Source organism: Staurois parvus, unplaced genomic scaffold, assembly GCF_062004578.1.
Source record: "Staurois parvus isolate SC_StPar_1 unplaced genomic scaffold, SC_StPar_1.0 ptg000694l, whole genome shotgun sequence".
Lineage (NCBI taxonomy): Eukaryota > Metazoa > Chordata > Amphibia > Anura > Ranidae > Staurois > Staurois parvus.
In genome coordinates this window covers 6,503,471-6,528,407 of record NW_028318490.1, presented here as the reverse complement: position 1 = coordinate 6,528,407, position 24,937 = coordinate 6,503,471, and the positions used below count along the sequence as shown (strand labels likewise).

The 24,937-nt window shown below is 41.3% G+C and overlaps 1 protein-coding gene across 1 annotated transcript in view; it reads left to right on the top strand.

Moving 5' to 3' along the window:
* The window catches only part of EML3 (EMAP like 3), a 102,234-nt gene that overhangs the window by 34,529 nt on the left and 42,768 nt on the right, over window positions 1–24,937 (top strand). Inside the window, exons 5-10 of the mRNA XM_089652879.1 lie at window positions 9,254–9,354; window positions 13,068–13,103; window positions 13,826–13,949; window positions 14,079–14,228; window positions 16,643–16,712; window positions 22,297–22,398. Coding sequence (XP_089509005.1) covers window positions 9,254–9,354; window positions 13,068–13,103; window positions 13,826–13,949; window positions 14,079–14,228; window positions 16,643–16,712; window positions 22,297–22,398 — 583 coding nt within the window. The remainder of the gene's footprint in view (window positions 1–9,253; window positions 9,355–13,067; window positions 13,104–13,825; window positions 13,950–14,078; window positions 14,229–16,642; window positions 16,713–22,296; window positions 22,399–24,937) is intronic.

Here is a 24,937-nt window from a genome sequence, read left to right as displayed (position 1 = left end):
AAGTATGCATAGAATGTATGTTCTGAGTAAAACCAGTCAGGTTTCTTTGTACCTCTACATCACACTTTTGTGCATTTTTTGGCCATGAAACAATAAAAGTAATTTTTTAAATATACACTTAAGGTGAGGCTTCATGAGCAAGTCTTCAGTGTACTGCTGTCACAGCTGGGTTAAAATATTGCATTAAATGAACAGAAAGGCCATGAGATCTTGATCACAGTAGGCCTTTGTCTGGAATTATGCCATCCGTTCCGCAAGTGCACTGTGTAAAAGTTTAGGGAGGTGTCTGTGCTCCCCGCTGACAGGGAAATTAATCTGCTACTGCAGAGGGTGATATGCTATACAGAATTGATATCATGTTGTACAGACAAAACCCTGCTCTTTAGCCTAGGTCAAGGGAGTCAAACTCAATTTCATCATGGGTCACATCAGCATTATGTTTGCTCTCAAAGGGCAAGTTGTATCTGTATCTGTCCAAACCCCCCCCCCCTTTACATCAGATGTCAAGAGTCACCCACCTTGCCCTACATCACAGTGCACCCCCCTACTTTGTGCTGCTTCCGGGAAGAAGCTGGGATGGAGCTGGGAAGCAGAAGGTGCAGGGTCTGGAAGAGGACCAGAGGAGGGCTGTAGTGATCTGCCAGAGTCTGCTGAATGCTGAGACAAGAGAAAGTGGAGATGAGGGGGTGCTGTGGCTGTCATCCTTTCCGTTGCCGACTGCTGAGACAAGGTGTGGGGGGGGGGGGCGCAGCTGCCAAAGAGGTGCGAGGGCCACGTGAAATGGCCTGGTGAGCTAGATTCGGCCAGTGAGCCTTGTGTTTGATATATATGCCATAGGTGATCTATCACTCTTTTTTGTGAAGGGTTTCATTTCAGTAAACTTTTCAAACCATAGTGTTCCTTTTCTGCAACATTGTATTGATTCTGTGTATCAGTTCATTCTCTGCAGTAGCTGATCCATTACACCAGGCATCGCTAAATGGCGGACCGGGGTCCGGATGCGGACCAAGTCACTGTCCCATCCAGACCCATGCAGTCCTGCCATTTAAGAGCTATTTCTTCCCCCAGTTGCCAACCTCACAGAGCTGACAGCGGGAGGCAGGACAGTTCTTGATGGAGGGTAGGAGCTTCCCGAGGTTAACAAGCAGCTGATTGATTGCTGGGATGAAGGGCAGTCCTAGCAATCAATCACTGTCTGTGTAAGGTAGGACAATGGGGGGGGAAAAATTAAAGGGGCTAAGGACATTAGTGTGAAGGGGGGCCGAGGACTGAATGTGTGTGTGTGTGTGTGTGGGGGGGGGGGGACTGTGGACAGTAATGTGGAGGACTAAGGACTGTGGTGTGTGGGGGCTGAGGACATTAAAGTGGGAGGAGCTGATGACAGTAATGTGGGGCTGAGGACAGTAACATGGAGGAGGGCTGAGGACAGTAATGTGGGGGCTGAAGACAGTAACATGGGGGGGGTGTCTGGGGACAGTAATGTGGGGGATGATTTAAAAAGGGGCAGAGTACTCTTCAGTGAAGGGGGCAGAGGAGAGTACCGTTGGGGGAGGGGGAGCTGAGGACACTCTTCAAGAGGGATCTTTCTGTGAATGAGGAGGGGACTGTGATGTGCAGTGGGGATTGAGGACACTGATGTGAGAACAGGTTCAGATCTGTACCTGTGCATTTGGTGCACACGTTGTGGGTAGGTCAGCACTACCTGCTAGAAACCTTAAGAAGTCCCCAACACTTTTTTTTCAAAAATCGCACTGGAGCAACACGTGGTTTAGCGCACACGAAAAGTCACCACGGGGCCTACATGAGGTTCGGACCTCTGATGCATGCAAATTTTACTGCCCGGACCTTGGTGAATTTTACTTCAATACCCCTGCATTACACTGTCAGTGGTGAGCTCAAGAATCTTTACGCACTTTGTATACAGCGCACAAGTCTCCTCCCTATTATTTCCCCTTCTGGTCAAACGGTTTGGCCTACAATGTTAGGTTAGTTTCCCTATGATTCAAATGTTGTTTAATTGTTCTGTTCAAATGTTTCTAAGGGTTTGTTTTCTCTTAGAATCGAATGTTAATGAATCCTAAATTTTCCCTGCGAAAGGCAACAAATAGAAACTGACATTTCACATATATTACAGTTATTACAGGTATTATTTGTGACCTTTGACCAAATGCTGGGACATTCAAAAAGTGGTTTTATTGTGAATGGATTTCTAAGTCTCTGCTCTGTAAAGTCATCAGAAGCCTGATCAAAATGAAGGGGCCCCATCCCAGTATGGAAATAGATGTAACAGATTTCCTAAGATACTTTCACAGCAGAAAATTTCATTAAGGGCTTTAGGTTGCTCTAGGGAATATTTATGTTGTAACATTGCACAATTAGCGTGGTTTCTCTTAAGGTGGCCATATACTAGCATTTTGTTAAAAAAAAAAAAATCATTTTAAGAATGTATGATTATCTAATCGTAATGGGGTCAAATCATTTTCAAATGTGGTGACGAGAAAATTCAAAAGAGCAGAATAACACATTTTCTCAAACAAATATCCAACAGTAAGTGTCTGTTCACATATGTCCTGCACGGTCGGTGCAGATTCGGTGCAGATTCAGTGCAGATTCAGTGTGGTTTTAAAAAGAGTCATGTCCGATTTCTGAGCAGTGACTTCAGGTTCAGGTGCGGATTACAGGCTATTGACTTCTATGGGAACATTTCCTAAACTGCACATTTGTGAACAGGATAAGATCCTAAGCTAATCCTGTCCTGAACCTGATGTAAACCTGACGTGAACCCATGAACAATTACTGTATTAGTTAGCGGTGAAACCTGAGCTTCAATCCAGACTGCACATGCGTTAATCAGTTCTAAGCCCAGGTTCACACTGGAGTTTCTAGAAGGCAGTGAGTGGGGGTGAGGAGGGGTTGATCTGCATACTTAGGGGATCTTGGCCAATCCCCAGGCAGGAGGCTTGGTATGGGGCCAGGACAGCCCTTAATTATGCGAGAAACTGACCAGCAGGGAGTAGAGTCAGGTGGAATATGGAGTGAAGGCTGGAGTGTGGAGCCTGGGAGGGGGCCCGGGAGAGGGGGCTACCGGCAGGCAGGAGCTGGAAGGGAGGATATTTCAGCCTCAACTGTCCCCTGAGAGTGGACAGCCTGGGAAGCAGGGAAGGAGCCAGCTCAGTATAAGGCCTAAAGGAGCCACCAACCCACAAGCTTGCAGGAGAGGACTGAGTGTGTAATCCCACACCCCTTGGGCCAGATAAGGGTAGAGGGCAGTCAGGTGGCCAACCCAACTAACTCCTCATCTGGAACAACTCTGCTAAAGTAGCAGTTTCTGGGCCCCCTTGCTCAGGGATTCCCTCTGGCAGCTGGGTGAAGAGAATTCATCTGGGGTCTGAGGTGGTACACCAGGAGGGCTGGAGAGCTCTCAAAGAAGAGAATCTGTCTGTGGACTTGTATATAAATGCTAAGGAGTTTGTCTCCAAGTTGCATTTTCCTTGGGCATCCCATACACCCCTCAACCCAAACCAAGTTCAATACCCCTTAATAAAACCAAAAAACCAACTCAACAACTGTTTACTGTTTCCATTGTGCAAGGTCTGAAGAAAATGCGTGTTGCCTTGCTGTGCAGGACTCTAGGGGGACCAAAAACTCAGCGACTCCTAAGGGGGTAGTGCTACATGTTATCTAATTTTTAAATATTGTTTTATATAATTTCTGTATAGAGGGGAGGCCTTTCATGTACCTGGATAGTGAGCCTGAAGTGAAGAGGCAGGCCTCCTGTACAGCTTTGGCTCGAGGGCTACTGAGATTGGGACAGTGGCCACAGGAGCTCGGCGAGATATGAGTGCCGGTGACCAGTCCAGTAGTTGGTGTTCCAGCAGTAGCCGGCAGGATGGAAGGATTGCTGGGGAGCAAGGTGGAGGATGCAAGGTCAGATGAGCCGGGTTGGTAGCAGTCAGGCAGATCAGGCATAGCCAGAAGGAAGTAGTGTAGTCGGGTCAAGGCCAGGTCAGCAGCAGAGGATCAATCGGACAACAGCAGGAGACAGAAGAGTAATCCAAGATAAGCCAGAGGTCAGGGCAGGTAGAAGACAAGTGGAGGTCAGGAACAAGCTGGTTCAGTATCAGGAGTCAAGCACAAGGATCAGGATAGACATGCAGAGGCTAAAGACCAAACAGCAAGGAGACATTAACTGCAGCTAGTTTAAATAGTCCTTCTGGTGCCAGCATTAGTGACAGGCATGCGCCTGGATACGCAAGTGCGCACGCAACTGTGTGCGCCTATGCCCAAGTACATAGGCCCAAGTACATGCACATCTGTCTGGCTATCATTGTTCTGCACATGCACATATTTTGTGCGCCGCGAGTCTTCACCTGTGCTATGGGCAATCCTTTCCTGACAGGCCCCTTCTGTCAGGGAAGCCCAGGCAGTTGCCCCTTTTGCCCCCCCTATAAATCCAGCACTGATTACGGGCCCATTAAGTAATGGATGTGTAGGGTTATTTTTGGAGAATAAGGATATCGTTTTTTTGCCATTTTGCCATCTTCAAGGCAAAAGGAGGTCAGTCCATGGTCCTGATAAACTAGAGCCACAAATCATAAGTGGTACTGTCTTGGTGACATTTGTAGCTCTACCACGTCTGAAATCTACATGTGATTTTTGTTGTTGTATGTAATATAAAGGCAAGGTCAGCTTACATTTCTACATGTGCACCGTTTTTGTAATTACTCATCTGCCTATGATGTTCTTTATTAAATCCAGATATGTAGTTGGTTAAAACATTGTATGCATTTTTAATAATCAAATGTGTAAAATATATATATAGCTACTTACTGTAACTGATCTTTGTGTATACGATCATTTACTAAGGCAAGAATAGTTCTCATCACATGAATGTCCTGAATTATTTTTTTTTTATTTTGGGAGCCCTAGGCATATACAAATGCTGGCATGTAGACCAGCAACATAGTCTGAATGCCTTATCCCTAGAATATAATAACATAACTGTCCTCGTTTTCTGACTGGACTATATCACTGGACATTTGAACAATGAATGCCTTTAGTATCAGAGAAAATAGTCTGAATGCTTCCTAATCTTAGGCTCTGTTCTGCTGATCCACACAGAAATCACACAATCTATTTGTTCTTTGGTATTAGTGGTCCTTTGGATAGCGTCTTGCCCTATTTTCTGTGTTGTGAGCCAGATGAAAACTAGTTACCACAGTTTACTGCATGTGGTGAGATCACAAGACTTTCAGTAAACAATAGATTTGCATGTTGATTGCAAACATATCTGTATAATTGCCAATGACTTCCAATAAAACAATCTGCTATTTTCGCATATCGTCTTCCCAGACAGCACTGTCCTGCGCCTCCTTATTCTTTGCAGACAGTATCATGCTACGCCTTCTCTTTTTATTATTTATCTTTTATCAACCTTTTACTGGTGGTAGAGGTTTCCTGCTGATCAGTCCAAGATAGGGTCAGTTACCCATCAGCTGCTCCTTCAGGCAAAAGAAAGGGTTTAACAGGACTCTAGGTCTTGCTTCTCTGTTTGTGCTGCTAATTTTCACTAAAGCTGGACATAGATGGTTTGAATCTTAACTGGTTCAGCAGGGACCAGCCGAGATTCGAACCATCTATTGGAAGGCTGATTGTACCCAAGTAGGTTGTTGTACGACTTGGGTACAACCAGCATGTCAGATTTTTCATGCAGCTGTGGCCGCAAGCCATTATCACTGTGCTCTCCTGGCTGTGACAGTTCCCTGAGCTCCCCTGTCAGATGAACACAATAGCTCTGTGGGAGGGATTCCCTCATCAACACTGACAGTGGTTGCAGGAAAGAAAATCACCTGATCTATGGCCTGCCTAAGTTCCTGATCCACTGTCTGGTCATACTGGTGGTGGTGGTGAGATGCATATCTTTTATACAGTGCTGGATTAAACTCTGTAGAGGCTCCTAGGCAGTCGAAACCTTGCCCCCCCCCCTCACAGGTTTCTGGAGGTTTCTCATGCATGTGCTCTAGTGCAGCCTTTCTTAACCAGGGTGTCCAGGCACACTGGGGTGCCTTGCGGTTTCTTCAGGGGTGCCTTGGTAAAATGTCTAAAAATTGCCCAAAATTTGTGTACAAGCCAGCCTTTTAGTTACACAAAGCCACAGGTTTTCATTGTTCACCATTACGACCTTCTAGCTGCCGGTTTCCTGACAACCAATGACATCATCAGTTGATAAGAAGGATGTCAGTTGGACAGCATCCTAGTTTGACCCTCCCCTGCCCCTTTCCATCAGTGCTGGGGTCACATTAGCTCAGTGATGGAGAGAAACATTGGAATACCAGTCAGTACCAGTGTGCAAAAGTGTATTTGCTTTGGAAGAATAAATCACCTCTAATGTTGGGTGTTCTACATGTGTGGATGTTGCTGCGTTACATAAAACTTTTCATATTTAGAATGGTTTGCCCTTTTAAAATTATGGACAGTCTTGAGGCACCCCATTTTGGAATGGGGTGCCTTAAGACTGTCAATAATTTTAAAAGGTGCCTCGGGACTGTCCATCATTTTTAAGGGTGCCTTGACTGAAAAAAGGTTGAGAAACACTGCTCTAGTGGGATAACATTGTGCGCATGACATTGTGTGCATTTCGACCACTAGATGAAGGTGACCATCACTACTGTACATTACACCTACTGTATGAAGGTTGCACCATGCACCAATTTTTCTTACAAACTGACAGCTGAAAGATGTGAGCTTTAAAGAGATAAACTGTAATGTGAACCTGATGTCTGCTTATGTTTTAAAGTGGTTGTAAGAGCTAAAAGTCTTTTACCTTCATGTATTCTATGTATGAAATTAAAACATTCTGTGTGCTGCTCCCCCAAAGCCCCCCTAATACTCATCTGAGCCCCTTCTTGATCCAGCGATGTGCACGGGAGCCTCCGCTGTCCCGGATCTCTCTCTCCTCATTAGCTGAAACACAGTAGCAGGAGCCATTGGATCCCTTTGCTATCAATCACAGCCAGTGAGCCAATGAGGAGAGAGTAGGGGAATAGTAGAGCCATACAAAGCAGTGTGCTTACAGTGTAAAGCACACACACAGCACACAGTGAAACAGAACACAGTTAACCCTTTGATCTCCCCAGATGTTAACCCCTTCCTGCCCAGTGTTATTAGTACAGTGTCAGTGCTTTTTATTAGCACTGATCACTGTATTGGTGTCACTGGGGATATCAGTGACAGTTAGTCAGTGCCCCCCCGTGTCAGAATGCCCGCTGCAGTCCCACAGTCCCGCTATAAGTCAACCGCCATTACTAGTATAAAATTTTTTACAAAAAATTCCAGTATATATTCCACCATTTGTAGACGTTATAACTTTCACGTAAAACAATTAATTTGCATGTATAGGTATTTTTTTTAGCAAAGACATGTAGCAGAATACAATTTAGCCTGAATTTATGACGAAATTTGATTTTTTAAATTTTTTTATTGCACATGTTTAATAAGTAAAAAAGATTGTTTTTTCTCAAAATTGTCAGTCTTTTTTTTTTATACCACAAAAAATTTAAAATGCAGATGCGATCAAATACTACCGAAAGAAAGCTCTAATTGTGGGGGGAAAAAAGGACATTTCATTTGAGTGCAGCGTTGCATGACCGCGCAATTGTCAGTTAAAGTAACGCAGCGCCTTATCACAAAAAGTGGCCTGGTCAGGAAGGGGGGTAAATCCTCAGGAGGGCAAGTGGTTAATATCACTTAAGGTTGTTAATGGATACATTTTGTTAGTACAGTATTTTCTCTATAGAGTCTTTAATGTAAGACTCGTTTCTTTGAGTTGATTAATTTCTTCTACTCTTTTGTAAACAATTTAAGAAGGCTTCATTTTAATTTTCTTTCAAGATCAAATCAATATTATTTTGATTTGTTCTTGCCATGCCCTTAAACAGCGTGTGGCCCATAGGTTTATACTCTGCCAGTTTGGTAAGCTGGCACTGCTTTTGTGAGACATTCTAAAGGTCTTTTTGTGCAGTCTTGACAGTTGGTGAAGTCCTTAAGATGGACATTAGTGGTAGTGGTTGTTGCAACTGAGTGCATAAAATGCTCTTCTGGATGATGTATGGGGAATGCTCCTAGTCCTGGTGCTGGGGATGCCAGGTAATCTATACGCATAGTAGGCATGCATGCCAGATGGGCAAGGAATGGTAAGGCGGCTGAGACCTAGTGGCCAGCAAATGCTGTATTTAGGCATTAGAATAGAATTTGTATTTTGTTGGTGCCACAGTTGGAACATGATTTGTCTTGGTAATTGGCATCTGAACTACTAGTACATTGGCAGCGCTTTGCATGGCTTTTATTCTGGTTTTGTTGTTTCTGTGATGTAGAGGTTCTACCTCAAAAACATTTCCTTTTCTACCCTCTGTGATTGGTGGTTCTCTGAGTTAGTCTGTGTTTTTTAATGTTTTAGTTTGTTGGGGTTTTTTTCTGTATTTTCTCTGAAATTTCTACAGGCCAACCGGGAAGTGCTTTGTAGAGCACGGGGTTGCAGGAAGTGGTGTGGGTTTTTAGGGCGTTAAGACTGGCGTTAAAGGGTGATAACAAATGCCCCCTCACTGCCTGTCGAATGCCCTCTGAAAAGGGATCCACTGTGGATTGCTCTTTAGAGAATGAAGCTCACGTAAAAAAGGCCCTTACTCCTACTGGTGGACACAGGTACACTTTATTTAGCAGCAGTCCACTAAGGTGATCAATCAGTTCTCTTTCTCTCTCACTTGCTCTGTCTCCCGCACCTCAGGAAACACCCAGTGTTATATATGCAATACACCAAGGCCTGTCTGCCCCAATCCAATTGTATAGGGAAAAGGTCCTGTATGATGAGTTATGGACGTGTTATCTTAGATGTTCTTGGAGTGGGAGCCATTCAAAATGCAATGCAGATCAAGTGAAAACACAAAGTATGTTGCTATTGAGCCCTACATTGAGCCCTACAACAGCCATGTCTGTTATGAAAAATGTTGCTAATTCCAGTAGGTGCCATATCACCTATTTAGTGCCTTGGCCATGGGATTTACAGAGTGTTACTGACTGGTTAAGAGCTTTACAACACAACGTGGGAATATACTGAAAGCATCTGATATTGTATGTTTAGCTAGGCTCAGTAAATACAGCCATTTTGTGAGCTTGACAAATATTTCAAAGCCTTGCAGGTTTAATGAACCATTATTATGCCTTCAGATTGTATTAATATGTCCTTTATTTCTCTTAGGTTACGAAGAAACAGTTCCTCTGATAAACTGGTCAGAGAAGCACGGGATAAAAGCAAAAAGCTGGAACGAAAATCTGCCTCATCTGCAAATCTTTTAAGTGGTGAGAAATGTGGGGATGGGAGTGAAGAATAAAAAACGCTCAGATGCATTTCATGTGCCAAATGTTTGGCCACCAATTCATGATTTGCAAATTGTTTAGTTTAGCAGAGTAATCAGGCCATGCAGACCTTAGAGACCCAGCTAGTAGGATGTACCCCCATAGATTGGATCTAGGAGTCATTGGTATAGCTAAAGTAAACTGCAACCAAAACATTTCTAGTTTTAGAAATATGTACAGAGTGTGTAGATGTTGCTTCTTCTGTCTTTTTTTTTACTGTTGACTTAGCCTTACCTCACTCACAGTCTGTTGTCACTGGGACAGGAAGTGGGAGAAAAGCCCCTTTCACACGGCCATTCTGATCAGGTGCGCCTGTCAGTTTTCCAGACATAACTGATCGTAAGGTCAATGCATCTCTATGGACAAGTGGGTGTAAATGAACTTTTACATCTGCCTACCTCCAAATTCATCTGGGTTTGCTTAAAAAAATTAAGCACTGCATCGTCATCCAATTTGGTGGACTGGATTGGAGATAGCTGGGTGTAAAAAGACAGTGGTGTCTATTTTTACATGGGCGCCCATAGAGCAGAGCAGTGTCTCTCCGACCTGTCATCCACCTACTCTGCTCAGGAGGTAATCAGCTCACTGATCATAATGGAGTACACCCCATGTGAAAGAGGTCCAAAGCTAACCATACACTAATATATTTTCTAACGAACATTTGTCCAAAAATGTGTGTGAAAATTCTCAGTACACTCAACTAGTTGATGATTTATTGTTCAAAAGTCCTTCAAAATGTAGGAGTTAATGGGCTTTTTGGAACAAAACCACATACGCTGATAGAAATCTGTACATTCAAGAAAAATTTTCATCCTGCTCCTTCAAATTTTCTTGTCACTGCAGACGAATTTGAATGCTGATTTGACCCCAATAACAATGAGAAAATCAAATGAACTTTCTTAAAATATAAAATTTCAAACAAAATTCTACTAATTTATAGCCATGTTAGTGGTTCTTCAGTCTGCAAGAAAAAAATGAAAAGTCAGAAGTTACAAATACTGTAGCTGCCCCTGGCACTGGCATCTTTAGTGTGGGAAGCTGGTTGTTATTCCTTCGATTCCACAGTTAGATTTCCACTGCACATGTGCGAGTCATACTTAGCTTTGTAAATGGTCCCAGAGAGCTGAGAGGGATGGGGGAGAACTTCCACTTGGATTGCCTAGGTCAGGGATGTCCAAACTATGGTCCTCCAGCTGTTGAAGTACTACAAGTCCCATCATGCCTCTGCATTTCTTGCCTGTGAATGTCAGAGTCTTGCAAGGCCTCATGGGACTTGCAGTTCCTCAACACCTGGAGGGCCATAGTTTGGACACCCCTGGCCTAGGTAATATAAGCGGAAGTGGAAGTTTGTCAAAACCAGGTACCTGCTCCCCTCAAAAAATAAAAGTAGAATAGAGCGGGCAGGAGGCAGAAAATCTTAAATCTTCTTAACAGAGATGTAGACAGCAATAAAAGTTTGATGGAGGTTCTAATTTCTCACCAATGAGTTTAAAACTTGTGGAAAAAAAAACAGTTGCAGCTGTTGTAAGCAACAATTGCAAGCACATTTTGAAAGCATGTATTATCTTCAGAAAGATTCTTCTATCAGAAAGATTTTTCAACATTCTAGCATTTAATACGCCGATGTTCTGACTCAGATAAAAATGTTACTGTGAACAAAACAGTAGGTAGATGTCTGACTTGACATTCTTGAAGAAAATTTTGCAATCCATAATTTGCTTAAGTGGATTGCTTCCCCCCATTAGTCATCTCCTCCCCCTCACTGTGCCTACAATTACAACTATCATAATGATGATTTTTTCTGGCCCTTCACCACATGGGAGAGGAATTTTAAACTCTTGTCCGCATTTGGCAATGGGGTGCTGTGGTGTGTTCCAACTCTTTCATGTAGCAATTGGGTGCATTTCACACTTTTATTTACCTGCAGTGAATATTCTGTGAGAGATGGCAGACAAACCTCAATTTCAATACTCTCAGCATTATTTTTGGCTGGAGGAAATCGGCTTCTGTTGACTACTTCTAATTAGAAACAATGTATATCCCCACCACCACACAGCTTTAAAATACTGCATAAAGAAGTTTTTCCCTTGCAGTGGGGCTGTACCTGCACTGCATGGGTTAACTGCTTGTTTTTATCTAGGTATACTGTACTTACCTGCCGGTCCTCCCAGTGCAAGTCCCTCATTGCTCCTACCCACCCCGCTGTCTAGCAGTCGTGTGCGGTGGACTGTTCCTGAAGTCATCACACCCATAGACCAGCTGTGGATATAAGAACAGCAGGAACAGCACACCGCTGGACGTGGGGGAGTGCCGTTTTCTGGAGCATCAGGTGACTTTAGCCTTTCTGTGCATCCCTGGACAAAACAAGTAGTTAACCCATGCCGTGCAAGAACAGCACCACTGCATGGGAAAACAACATTTCATGGAGTTCTGCTTTAAGGCTTAGGACCTGCTGTTGTTGTTAAGCCTCCCTGCTATTTGAATAATACATACAACATGTACACTGAAGGGTGAATTAAGTTTGAGTAGTGGTGTCTTGGCTCCACAACAGATCCCCATTTGTTACCCTGACACTAGAATCCCTCCTGTCTGAAATAGGTGCCAACTCACAGCCAGCATACTAGTCTGTCTTGGTCAGTGGTTGTCAACCTATGAGCTAAAGGGGCTTCACATTTGGCCCTGGACATTACTAAAGGGCTGCACATAATGTTCAATATATGTGATGCTTGGGAGGACTGTCAGAAATTACAGTCTTAATTGAGGAAAACAAGATAAGAGAATCTGGACATGCTACATTTATAGCTGAGGATATGCTACAGAAGACAGTACAAAACTTGGAACATGTTACATGAGGCTTGTAGAGATCAGTGCTATTACCCTAATCGATGTTCCTGATACAGACTGCTGAGGTCTGAGGGCCACACATCATTAACCAAAGGGCCGCAGGTTGGGCACCAGGGCTCTAGGTGATTGTCCTGTTACTAAAGCAAGTATGATTCCCTACTTCCATACCCAGTCACATCACATGTTCTCTACTCTCAAGAGCCTCCCATAGCCAGTTCTTGCTTGGGACATCCCCACTAATGAATGTGAGTATAGACCTGTTTGTCATGTAGGTTCATAAATAGTACCTGCTACCTCTTTAAATTGATTAGTCCCTCTAAACTGGCCCAAGATAAAACCACACAACTTTAAGCACAATACAAAAGCAATTTAATTAATGGCACCAAATAATATAAATGGCAGTGTGTAATCATGTCCACAGTGCTTTTACATGATTGTCATATGGCAAATATCACCTTGGTGGTCCATTATACCAAGTTGTCTTAGAAGCTGGGAAAGGAAATGACATGGCTGGATCAGGGGCGGACTGACCATTCGAGCACTCGGGCACTGCCCGAGGGCCTGGGGTCAGTAGGGGACTCCATGAAATGCCCCTGGTACCTTTTATAGGCTCTTTTGGGTGTGATTTGAGTGTGGTCAAGGACACAGGGGCTATCCCCTATTGCCCGGGGGCCCCATGAGTTGTCAGTCCTCCCCTGGGCTGGATAGACATCAGCTGTAACTTTTTTAGTTGTTACATTCCATTCACAAGTAAAAAATCTCATTGTTGTAATGTTCTTTAATATTCATTGAATTTAATTAATTTATTGTAGCTTCTTCTGGGTCTAGAAGAGGAAATTATAATTTGGGTAAGTATTGACTGTTTCATTATATTTATAAGGTATATTTCAACAAATCAAGGTCTTTAATAAAGTATCATCCAAAATGTAACTGTTAGCAATTTTTTTTAACAAAACTGTAAAATTTAAAATGAAATTAAAATGTGTGCTACATTAATTTTTATTAATTAAAATAATAATTAACCTAATTTTATTTAGTTTGATGAAATTTTATTTTAATTAAAAAGAAAAATGGAAAAAAAATTAACTGTTAGCAAAACGCAAAATGCTTTCCCTGACTAGTTTTTTTCTACTTTCATAACAATGAAATGAAATTTTTGTGCTACTTTCATAACAATGTAGAATGTACATAAAAATTAATGATTGGCTTGTCCTACTATTTGCTTAAGTTCTGGCAGCTTGGAAGCATTGCAGCAATATAAGCTGGTGAAATATATGAACTGCAGGAATTAACCTCTCTTTGTCTCTTGGTCCTTTCACTGGACTTGTCTTAAGATAAAGTTCCGTTGCCATAATTGGCTACCTACCTGTGCATCCTTTGTAATTTTAACCTACAGTATATAGAACTTCACTTTTTTGCTTATATTTAGAGAAGTTTAATAAAACTCTCGACTATGCCCCTGATAAATGTATTGTATTCATAGACTTCTCTTTCTATAAGTGATTTTTCTGCTGTATTGTCCTACAGAGCATTAGTCATTCATTTAAATATATGCTGTGCTTTTTCTTAGAGGGGGTCAGTGTTAAAGTTTTTCTCCGTGGTCGCCCAATTACAATGTACATTCCATCCAACATACAGAACCATGATGACCAGAAACCGGAACTTCCAAGTGAAAAGCTACAGTTGGAATGGGTGTATCCTAATTGTTGCGTGGTTTCTACATCTGCCTGTCTAGTTGCAGATTTTCCCTAATTCAGTTTTGCCTTACTAGACCGATACAATATATTGACCTCCTTGATTTTCCTTGACGCCATTATCTTTAGCTATGGCTGTCGCGGCCGTGACTCTCGATGCACACTTCGCATTCTGCAATCTGGAGAGGTGATCTACTTTACTGCCTGCGTCATTGTCATGTGTGATGTAAACCGTGGAACCCAGCGCCATTTTTTAAGGCACACAGACTGTGTACGCTGGTAGGTCAGAAAGGATCTAAAAATGTTACATAAAATGGCAATAATTATTTTCTGACATTATGTTCAAGAAATCAATTTACATCTAGTATAACAAATATAACAAATAATCAACTATTATCAGATAGCAGCTTCTGAACACTTTTAGTATTAATACAAAAGGGTCTCTTGCTCCTTCAGAAACTAGCTTTTGAAGGGAGAATCTGTGTGTGGGAAGTTCAACATTAATTTATTTCAAAATAAAAATCTCTAAGTCTTTTTCTTTTTTTTTGTAGCATGTTGTGCTATGAGCCCTGTAAAAACTACCTATGTATAGCTATTTTTGTAAAGAATAACACTGCATTTTGGAAAAAAAAAACAATTTTACAGACTGCTGCATTAATTAATGTCTGTTATAAAACCAGCTATATACCAGTAGAACATTGGGTTGATTTTCTGATGGTTAGTGGGATCAGATTGATGATTGTTTTCGGCTTTCGGATCAGAAAATTCGAAGAAGCTGGATGGAAATTTTTTTTTGAATGAACAAAATTCTAATTGTGAATGTAGTTTTCCTTTAGGAAAAAACATACATACTGTAAAGTTCATGTCCTAAGCACAAAGGGAACCTGTTTAAAATATGTCTGAAATTCCATTCAAGTGGTAAGTCTGGATGACATTTTAATGGCTTTCAAATTAAATTAGTTGGCTCAAAGATGGCAATATCAAAAGTTCAGATGAACAACATTTCAGAATTTCCATGTGTATGTTTGAAGGAAATTCTAGTGGAATATGGCCAGTTTAAGGAGGAAAGGGTTGATTGTATTATATTACATAATTTAAGTGCATGTCAAGGCTAAAATGTAAAAAAAAACTGTATTCAATATACACCGATCAGCTATAATATTATGACAACTGAAAGTAAAATGACTATCACTGACTATCTCATTGAAATGGCACCTAAATGTTGGTGGAATATATTAGGCAGCAAGTGGACATGTCGTCCCTGAAGGTGATGTGTTGAAAGCAAAAGTAATGGGAAGCATAAGGATTTAAGCGACTTTGACAAGGGCCAAATTGTAATAGCTAGAAGACTGGGTCAGAGCATCTCCAAAACTGAACTCAGGATGTTCCCAGTCTTCAGTGATCAGGACCAACCAAAAGTGGTCCAAGGAAAGAAAACTGGCAAACCAGTGACATGGTCATGGGCAGCTAAGTCTCACTGATGCCCGTGGGGGGTGAAGGCTGGCCTGTGTAATAGGATCCAATAGAAGAGCTACTGTAGCTCAAATTGCTGAAAACATTAATGCAGGTTCTGATAGAAAGGTGTCAGAACACACGGTGCATCACAGTTTGTTGTCTATGGGACTGCGTATCTGCAAACCAGTCAGGGTGGCCATGGTGACCAATGTCCACAGCCAAAAATGCCTACTATGGGCATGTGGGCATCAGAACTGGACCATGGAGCAATGGAAGAAGGTGCCCTGGTCTGATGAATTCAAGAATGGTTTCAGGAACACAATGGGTTTCAGGTGTCGATTTGGCCTCCAAATTCTCCAGATATTAATCCAATTGATCATCTGTGGAACGTGCTGGAAAAACAAGTCTGATCCAGTGAAGGCTGGCCTGTGTAATCCGATCCAATAAAAGAGCTACTGTAACTCAAATTGCTGAAAACGTTAATGCAGGTTCTGATAGAAAAGTGTCAGAACACACAGTGCATCACAGTTTGTTGTGTATTTGGCTGCGTAGCCACAAACCAATCAGGGTGCCCATGGTGATCTGTGTCCACAACCAAAAATGCCTACAATGGGCACGTGGGCATCAGAACGACACCATGGAGAAATGGAAGAAGGTGCCCTGGTCTGATGAATTCAAGAATGGTTTGAGGAACACAACAACGGGATTGAGGTGTTGACATGGCCTTCAAATTCTCCAGATCTCAATCCAATTGAATATCTGTGGGATATGCTGGAAAAACAAGTCTGACCCATGGAGGCTGCACCTTACAACTTACAGAACTTAAATGATCTGCTACTGCCAACTTAGTGCCAGATACCACAGCATACCTTCCGAGGTCTAGTGGAGGCCATGCCTTGAAGGGTTATGGTGGGTGGCCATAATGTTATAGCTGATGTAAGTATATCTGCACCACTTGTCTTTGTCTCTGAAATTCAGAAATCCATTGAACTCTTAATTTCCTATTTGAGCCGACAGCTCTACTGCACTGAAATTCTAAGCAGTGTTTTCAGCCATGCCCGGTTCTCCTTGACATGTATTTTTTGTACTTGCAGTCTGAAAGAATAAGGCATGAGAGATGTGCTTGTGTTTCAGAGATGTCCTAGATATATATATATTTTTTTTGCCTAGACATACACTTTAAATGAAAACATCAATTTTCAGACTTCTCTTCACGTCTCTGCCCTTTTCTCACACAGTTTAGCTGTTCACCCTGATGGGGTAAAAGTTGCCTCTGGACAAACAGCCGGAGTAGACAAGGATGGCAAGGTGAGTAAGGAGAAGAATACATAATCTGCTATATGCTGTAATCTGTATCTGAGTCTACTAGTGTACATAGAAAAAAAAGAAAAATAAGTTCCCAGTCTTGAATAAAGTAGAGAAAGATATAGAAAAATATCTGTCAGGTTTTTATAGCTGGTTGGTGTTCCCATTGGGAAGATTTATCCCTACTCTTTCTACCTTTGTCATTGGAACAGGAAGTGAGGGAAAATCTCTCTTGGTCTCATGCACACAGGTGCTTTGGGGCATACAACGTAATTGGGGGTCTATTTCTGTGCCTGAGATACACAACCTTGGTGCACAGCTGCCCATAGTAATGAATGGCTGTACACGAGTTTATGCTGCTACCTGTGTAAACCTGCATATGTATATGGGTGAAACAGTGCAGCCATTCATTACAAAGGCAGCTATGTTTTCCAGGTGCAGAATTACACTCACAATTTACACAGTGTGCCAAAAAGCTCATGTGTGCATGAAACCTAATGGAGACACAAACAGCAAAAAAAAAAAAAATCTGTTCAGCTGAGTAGAGAAAGGTTAGAATCTTTAATATTACTCAAATTTTTTTTATTTGCTGTATGTATGCTCATTAGGGAGATTGCTTTTCTTTTCCCATCTTAGTGACATCATGTATACCAATGTATACGGGGGGGTACAACTGGGGGAATCCATGGTGGAGAAGGATCTGGGGGTTCTGGTAGATTACAAGCTTAATAATGGCATGCAATGCCAAGCTGCGGTTTCTAAAGTGAGCAAAATCCTCTCTTGCATTAAAAGAGGTATAGACTCCAGAGAATATCTTATTACCCCTGTACAAATCATTTGTAAAGCCTCATCTGGAATATGCAGTTCAATTTTGGACACAAATTTACAAAAAGAACATTGGGGAACTGGAGAAAGTACAGAGAATGGAAACCAAACTGATAAGAGGCATGGAGGAGATCAGCCATGAGGAAAGATTAGAGGAACTGAATTTATTCTCTCTTGAGATGAGGAGATTAAGGGGGGATATGATCAACATGTATAAATACATCAGTGGTTCATATAGTGACCTCGATGTAGAGCTATTCACCCTGAGGTCATCACAGAGGACAAGGGGGCACTCTTTACGTCTGGAGGAAAATATATGTAATCTCCAGACACGGAAAGGTTTCTTCACTGTAAGAGCTGGGAAAATGTGGAATAGACTCCCTCAAGAGTTGGTTCTGGCCAGCTCAGTGGATTGCTTTAAAAAGGCCTGGATTCTTTCTTGGATACACAGAATATAACTGGATACTAACATTTAAAGTAAAGTTGATCCAGGGAATATCTGCTTGCCTCTTGGGGGATCAGGAAGGAATTTTTTCCCCAGCAGGAGCAAATTGGATCATGCTTTGCTGGGGTTTTTGCCTTCCTTTGGATCAACTCTGGGTATAGGATTATAACTATTTTTTTTTTAATGGTTTAATGAACTGGATGGACTTTTGTCTTTTTTCAGCCAGACTAACTATGTAACTATGTATGTCTTGAAATGCGGAAATAAGAGGAAATCTTCCTGACACTAACATTGCCCAAAACTAAAAAAGTATTAACCAGAGTAGGCAAAATCACACTTTATCGCAACGCACAGTAATACGCAATATACGTGTTGGTGCAATGCAGTGCCATTCATTTTGAATGGTACCCAGTTATACTTTCCCAATCTCAAGTCATCACATTTTAGTGCATTACATTAGGAAATAATGTAATTGAATTCTGTTTTGGACATGCTTAGGTGTGTTGGCAGTTCACTGAAAATAAATAGACTGCCTTAAAACTTTGCCCATAACAGTTTGATAACAATTAAGCACTTTCCCTCCAGAGGATTTACCCTCCTTCCTGACCAGGCCATTTTTTGCATTATGGAGCTGCGCTACTTTAACTGACAATTGCAACGCTGCACCCAAGTGAAATTTATGTCCTTTTTTTCCCATGAATTGAGCTTTCTTTCAATGGTATTTGATCGCCTGTGCGTTTTAAATTTTTTTGTGCTATAAACAAAAAAAAAGACTCACAATTTGGAGAAAAAAACTATATTATGGACTTCTTGCTATTAAACATTTAAAAAATTTGATCATAAATTTAGGCCAAAATATATTATGCTACATGTCTTTGCTAAAACAAATCCCAATACGTTTAAATTAAATGGTTTACGTGAAAGTTATAGTGTTTACATATGGCAATATATATACTGTGTTTTTTGGTTTATTTTTACAAGTAATGGCGGCGATCAGCGACTTATAGCGGGACTGCGGCGGTCATTCTGACACTGGGGGGAACTAGCGCCAGTACAGTGATCAGTGCTAATAGCACTGATCACTATAATGACACTCTATTAATGGCCCTGAGGAGGAAGGGGTTAACATGTGGGGTGATCAAAGGGTTAACTGTGTGCTGTTTTACTGTGTGCTGTGTGTGTGCTTTACACTGTTCTGCTATGCAGGCCATACAAAGTAGTGTGCAGGAGCTGACAGGAGAGAGATCTGTGTTGTTTATACACAGGTCTCTCCCCCGTTGGTAATACTCGGTGATTGCCGGGTGTCGGCAGGGAAATACCGGAAGGGACCCGGTGATTGACAGCCAAGGCCGCGAATAGTAAATATATATACATGATTTTGTGCACTCGTGCCACCCTGTAGCAGTATTTCAGTATATATATAAGTCGCTGATCGCTGCCATTACTAGTAAAAAACCCCCAAAATGTCAGTATATTTGTAAAAGCTATAACTTTCACGTAAACAATTAATTTACTCGTATTGGGATTATTTTAGCAAAGACATGTAGCAGAATACATTTTGGCCTAACTTTATGACAAAATTTGATTTTTTAAATTTTTTTTACTGGATATGTTTAATAGCAAAATGTCAAATATATATATATTTTTCAAAATTGTCAGTCTTTTTTTGTTTATAGCGCAAAAAATAAAAACCGCAGAACAGGGGCGGACTGACCATTTGGAAACTCGGGCACTGTTTGAGGGCCCGGGGTCAGTAGGGGGCCCCATGAGATGCCCCTGGTACCCTTTTCATAGGCTTTTTTGAGTTTGGGCAAGGACACAGGGGCCCCATGATCCCCTATTGCCCGGGGGCCCCATGAGTTGTCAGTCCGCCTCTGCCGCAGAGGTGATCAAATACCACTGAAAGAAAGCTCCATTTGTGGGAAAAAAAGACGTAAATTTAATTTGGGTGCAGCGTTGCATGACCGTGCAATTGTCAATGAAAGTAACGCATTGCAAAAATGGCCTGTTCAGGAAGGGGGGTAAATCCTCTGGAGGGCAAGTGGTTAACACAACGCACATTAACACTCATAAGATCCAAGGAGCAGGGCCCTCCTAACCCTCTTGTATTGAACTGTATTGTTGTGTATTGTCTCCCTTTATATTGTAAAGCGCTGAGCAAACTGTTGGCGCTATATAAATCCTGTATTATAATAATAATAACTCCTCATTAAACATATAGCACAAATGTAAATGGACACTAAAGGATAACTGCACAAGGGAGGAGAAATGCATTCTATTCGTTATACTCACCTCTTTGCCCACTCTGTTAATTCTCTATTATGATAAATGCCTGAAAACTAGAGATATCTAGAAGCAGGACACAACTGGAAGAAGCTAGGACAAGGAAAAGAGTGGCACAATAAACAAAGTAGATAAATGTCACAGGTCTACTGTAATTAAAAAAGGTACTTGATGTCCTACTCCTGACATCAGTCTTCCCTTGTTAACCTATAATTGCACTTCTATATATAATATACGCTGTTTTAAATTACATATAACAGGATTTATTTTACAGACTGCATAGTTTTGTGTTGAAGGCACAGATTGCATTGGACTAGGGTGTAAAGTGACTTCTGTAATATTATTCTGGTTTCTAACTTGGAACTGTATGTACAGAGTCCACAGTGCTGGAGATATTTTTGGAATTCTTTTAAACTGTGAGTAAGAGACGGTAAATACAACTTCACTCCACTGAAGCTCAGATTCCTTGTAAAAGGTCCAACTTTGCAGACTGTAAGAGTTTGTTAAATTTCTGTGTATTGAAATGCATCCACTCAAGGGCTACAGCTTAATTATATGGCTGGCAGGGAGCCCCAGGCCAAAAAGCGTAAGGATTTCATGCTTCTCTTGCTGCAGAATACATTGCTTGATGGGGGGTCTGGGTAACCTGATATATTATAAATATAACAGCAGTATAAAAGTTATGCAGAATTTGAGCTGATGCTAATTTAGCAATTCTTTTAAACATTTTCTTTCAATTGCAGTTACATAGTTGGTCTGGCTTAAAAAAGACAAAAGTCCATCCAGTTCAACCATTAAAAAAAAAGTTATAATCCTATACCCACAGTTGTACTTATAAATATAGAAGTTAGGGAAAAGTATTCGTATTTGTAAGAATATCATACTCTTCATAAATTTGCACATCTAAAATTTGCCGAGATGCACGTTTTGGAAGGTGCAAGACATTATTTTTAATCATAGTTTGGTTATGTTAGATCAGTGGTCTCCAAACTGTGGCCTGTGGGGATGTGGCCCTTTGCTTGCCTTTAACCGGCCCTCGGGTCACTATTTCTCCCACTGATAGGAAGCACTATTCTTTCCTGTCAACAATGATGAGGCATCATTCCTTCCACTGACATCAGTAGTGGGGCATAATTCCTCCCACTGACACCAATGATGGGGCACTCTTTCTTCAACTGAAACCAACAATGGGGCACTATTCTCCCCAATAACACCAATGATGGAGCACAATTTCTTCCACTGACACCAATGATGGGGTACTATTCCTACCACCAATACCAATGATGGGGTACTATTCCTCCCACCAGCACTAATCAAAGGGTACTATTCCTACCACCAATACCAATCATGCGGTACTATTCCTCCCACCAGCACTAATGATAGGGTACTATTCCTCCCACCAATACCAATGATGGGGTACTAATCCTCCCACCAGCACTAATGATAGGATACTATTCCTACCACCATTACCAATGATGGGGTACTATTCCTCCCGCCAACAGTAATGATAGGGTACTATTCCTCCCACCAATACCAATGATGGGGTACTATTCCCCCACCAGCACTAATGATAGGGTACTATTCCTCCCACCAATACCAATGATGGGGCACTATTCCCCCACCAGCACTAATGATAGGGTACTATTCCTCCCACCAATACCAATGATGGGGCGTTATCCCTCCTCCTACTAACCACATGCTCCAACTAACCACCAAGCCTGAGGAATTGATTACTCCCACTGACGCTGGGGCATTTTCTACTTCCACTGGCCACAATTCGGCCCCCTAAAGTCTGAAGGACAGTAGACTGGTCCTTTGCTTAGAAAGTTTGGAGACCCCTGTACTAGATCATCAAAAAGTATGAGAACTACTATTAGTATATATGAAAGGATCCTGAGCTATCATATACGTATTTTCCTCTAGAAATGTCCTTTTCAATAAATCCAACCGTTGTTTTAATTGAATGTTGTAGAGCACTAGCAATGCAGTCACTATATTAATAATGACTTGAGCTATAATGAAATCTCTTTGCAGCCTATGGTGTTTATATGGGATTCTTCAACACTTCAGATACTGCATCAGATTGGTCTTGGTTTCTTTGAAAGGGGCGTTGGCTGTCTTGCCTTTTCCATCCAGGTAAGTTTCGGCAATCACAAAACACCCTGTTGCTGACAATTTACTGGTACTCAGTTAAATAAACGAAACAAAAAAGGTGGTAGTGCTGCCCTTAAGTTGATATTAAATCCAAAACCTAAAATAATATATTGCAGCTTACTAATCATTAGGTGAGGTGTTTGCATTAGTTTACTTTTTTTTAGGTTTTTCCCTTCTGTTTTTTACCTGGTGATTTGGACAGTAACACACCAGCTGTATTAGAGAACCTCCACTCTGGATGAAGGAGTACAGGGGCACTGTTGGACAGCAGCATTGTCAGCTGGGGGGGGGGGGAGAGTAGTGTTAGAAGGTGTAATACACTAACAAATTGAAGCCAAACTCTAGCTCATACTTTATAGTCAGCAACAGCAGTTTTTTTGTCGTTTGGGAATATACATGAATAACAAAAGTGATCATTGTAAGCACACGTCAGTGGTAAATGGTTTGTCTCACCCCTGTAAACTGATACAGAAGAGAGTTTGTTCTTTTAAAAAATAACAGACTGCGTGTTAAGTACCTATCTGTATTCAGAGAGGCTCCATCTCCTATTCTTCTTGCATTCTGTATGCTGATACAGTAACAATTTTCCTTTTAGAGTGTATTATGTTATTGGTCTCTAAATGTCTATCATTTCTGCAATTTATTGTTTTCCCCCTATACGGCACTTGTGTACGCAGTTTATTGTCATGTTTTCTCATCAGTGCATATTCTGTATTATTCATTGAATCTTTTGTATGTTATATTCCTGCTGGTCATTGCATCTGTTTTTGACTGATTCTGTGCTGTTTCCTATTCTATAATAAAATTCTTTGTAAAAGAAAAATAACAGACTTACTGGCCAGATCACCAGATAAAAACAAAAGGAAAGAGTCTAAAAAAGAAAACGAATGTAGCCACTACATAAGAATTGGTAAGCTGCAATATAATAAATGATTTGGGTTTAACTGCTTCCCTGATGCCCTATAGCAGATATAATGCTACAGGGCGGCAGGGGTTCTCAAAATCACGTATATATACGTGATTTTGCATTTCCGGGTAGGGGGCGCGCACGAGCCGCCGGAGCTGTCAATCACCAAAGCACCAAGTCGACTCGGGCACACTGCTCTGGATTATTATTATACAGTATTTATAAAGCGCCAATAGTTCGCTCAGTGCTGTACATTACAGAGGGGGACAGAACATGTGACAGAACAGTACTAATACAATGCAAAACATGAGGGGATTTAGGGCCTTGCTCTTTCGATAGCTGTGCACGGCACAGTCATCCAGAGCAGTGTGCTTACAATGAAGCACCAACACACCGATCCCCAGTAAAACACTCCCAGCACACAGGTAACCCTTTGATCGGTCCTCATGTTAACCCCTTCCTGCCCAGTACCATTAGTACAGTATCAGTGCTTTTTTTAGCACTGATTACTGTATTGGTGTCACTGGGGATGTCAGTGACACCAAGTTCACTTGGGGGGGGCAGTGTCAGAATCCCCGCCACAATCCCGCAGTCCCGCTATAAGTCACTGATCTCTGCCATTATTAGTAAAAAAGAATTAAAAAATTCCAGTATATATACTGCCATTTGTAAACGCTATAACTTTCACGTAAACCAATTAATTTGCATGTATTGGGATTTTGTTTTGCAAAAGACATGTAGCACAATACATTTTGGCCTAAATTTATGACGAAATTTGATTTTTTAAATTTTTTTACTGGATGTGTTTAATAGCAAAACGTCAAAAATATAGTTTTTTAGCTCAAAAAATAAAAAACGCACAGGCCATTAAATACCACTGAAAGTAAGCTCAATTCATGGGAAAAAAAGGACATAAATTTCATTTGGGTGCAGCGTTGCGCTGTAACACAAAAAATGGGCTGGTCAAGAAGGGGGATAAATCCTCAGGAGGGCAAGTGGTTAATTCCACTTTAGCCAACAGATTATAAATGTTTTTGATATTAGAAATCTGAAAAGAGAGCCAGTATCCAGCTACGATATTTGTGTTTATAAATTGAATCTATGATTAACCCCGTTCTTCTTCAATTCATTCCACCAACTTGAAATATTAGATTTGGAACTTGTATTTGACCAGTTCATGAGAAAACTTGTAAAGAATCAGTTCATAAAAATGGCCCAGTATTTTTGGTTGGGTTTCATAGAAAAACAAAGAATTGAAAAACACAGGAGTAGACATGTGCAGACACGTTTTTTGTTATTTGGAAATTCGGATGTATCTGAATTTCCGTATTACAATAGTAACGAATTTAAACGAATCTGAAATAAGGAAACTAAATTGCAGCTGAAATTCGAATCAAAATGATCTAAATAACGAATCAAAACTAAACGAAATAAAAATAATTTTTCATTCTGCACCTGCCTACACAAGGGTGATTTACTAAAATTTCAGAGTGCAAAATCTGGTGCTGCTGTTCACTGTAGCCAATCAGCTTCTAACTTCAGCTTGTTCAATTAAGCTTTGACCATAAAACCTGGAAGCTGATTGGTTTCTATGCAGAGCTGCACTGGATTTTG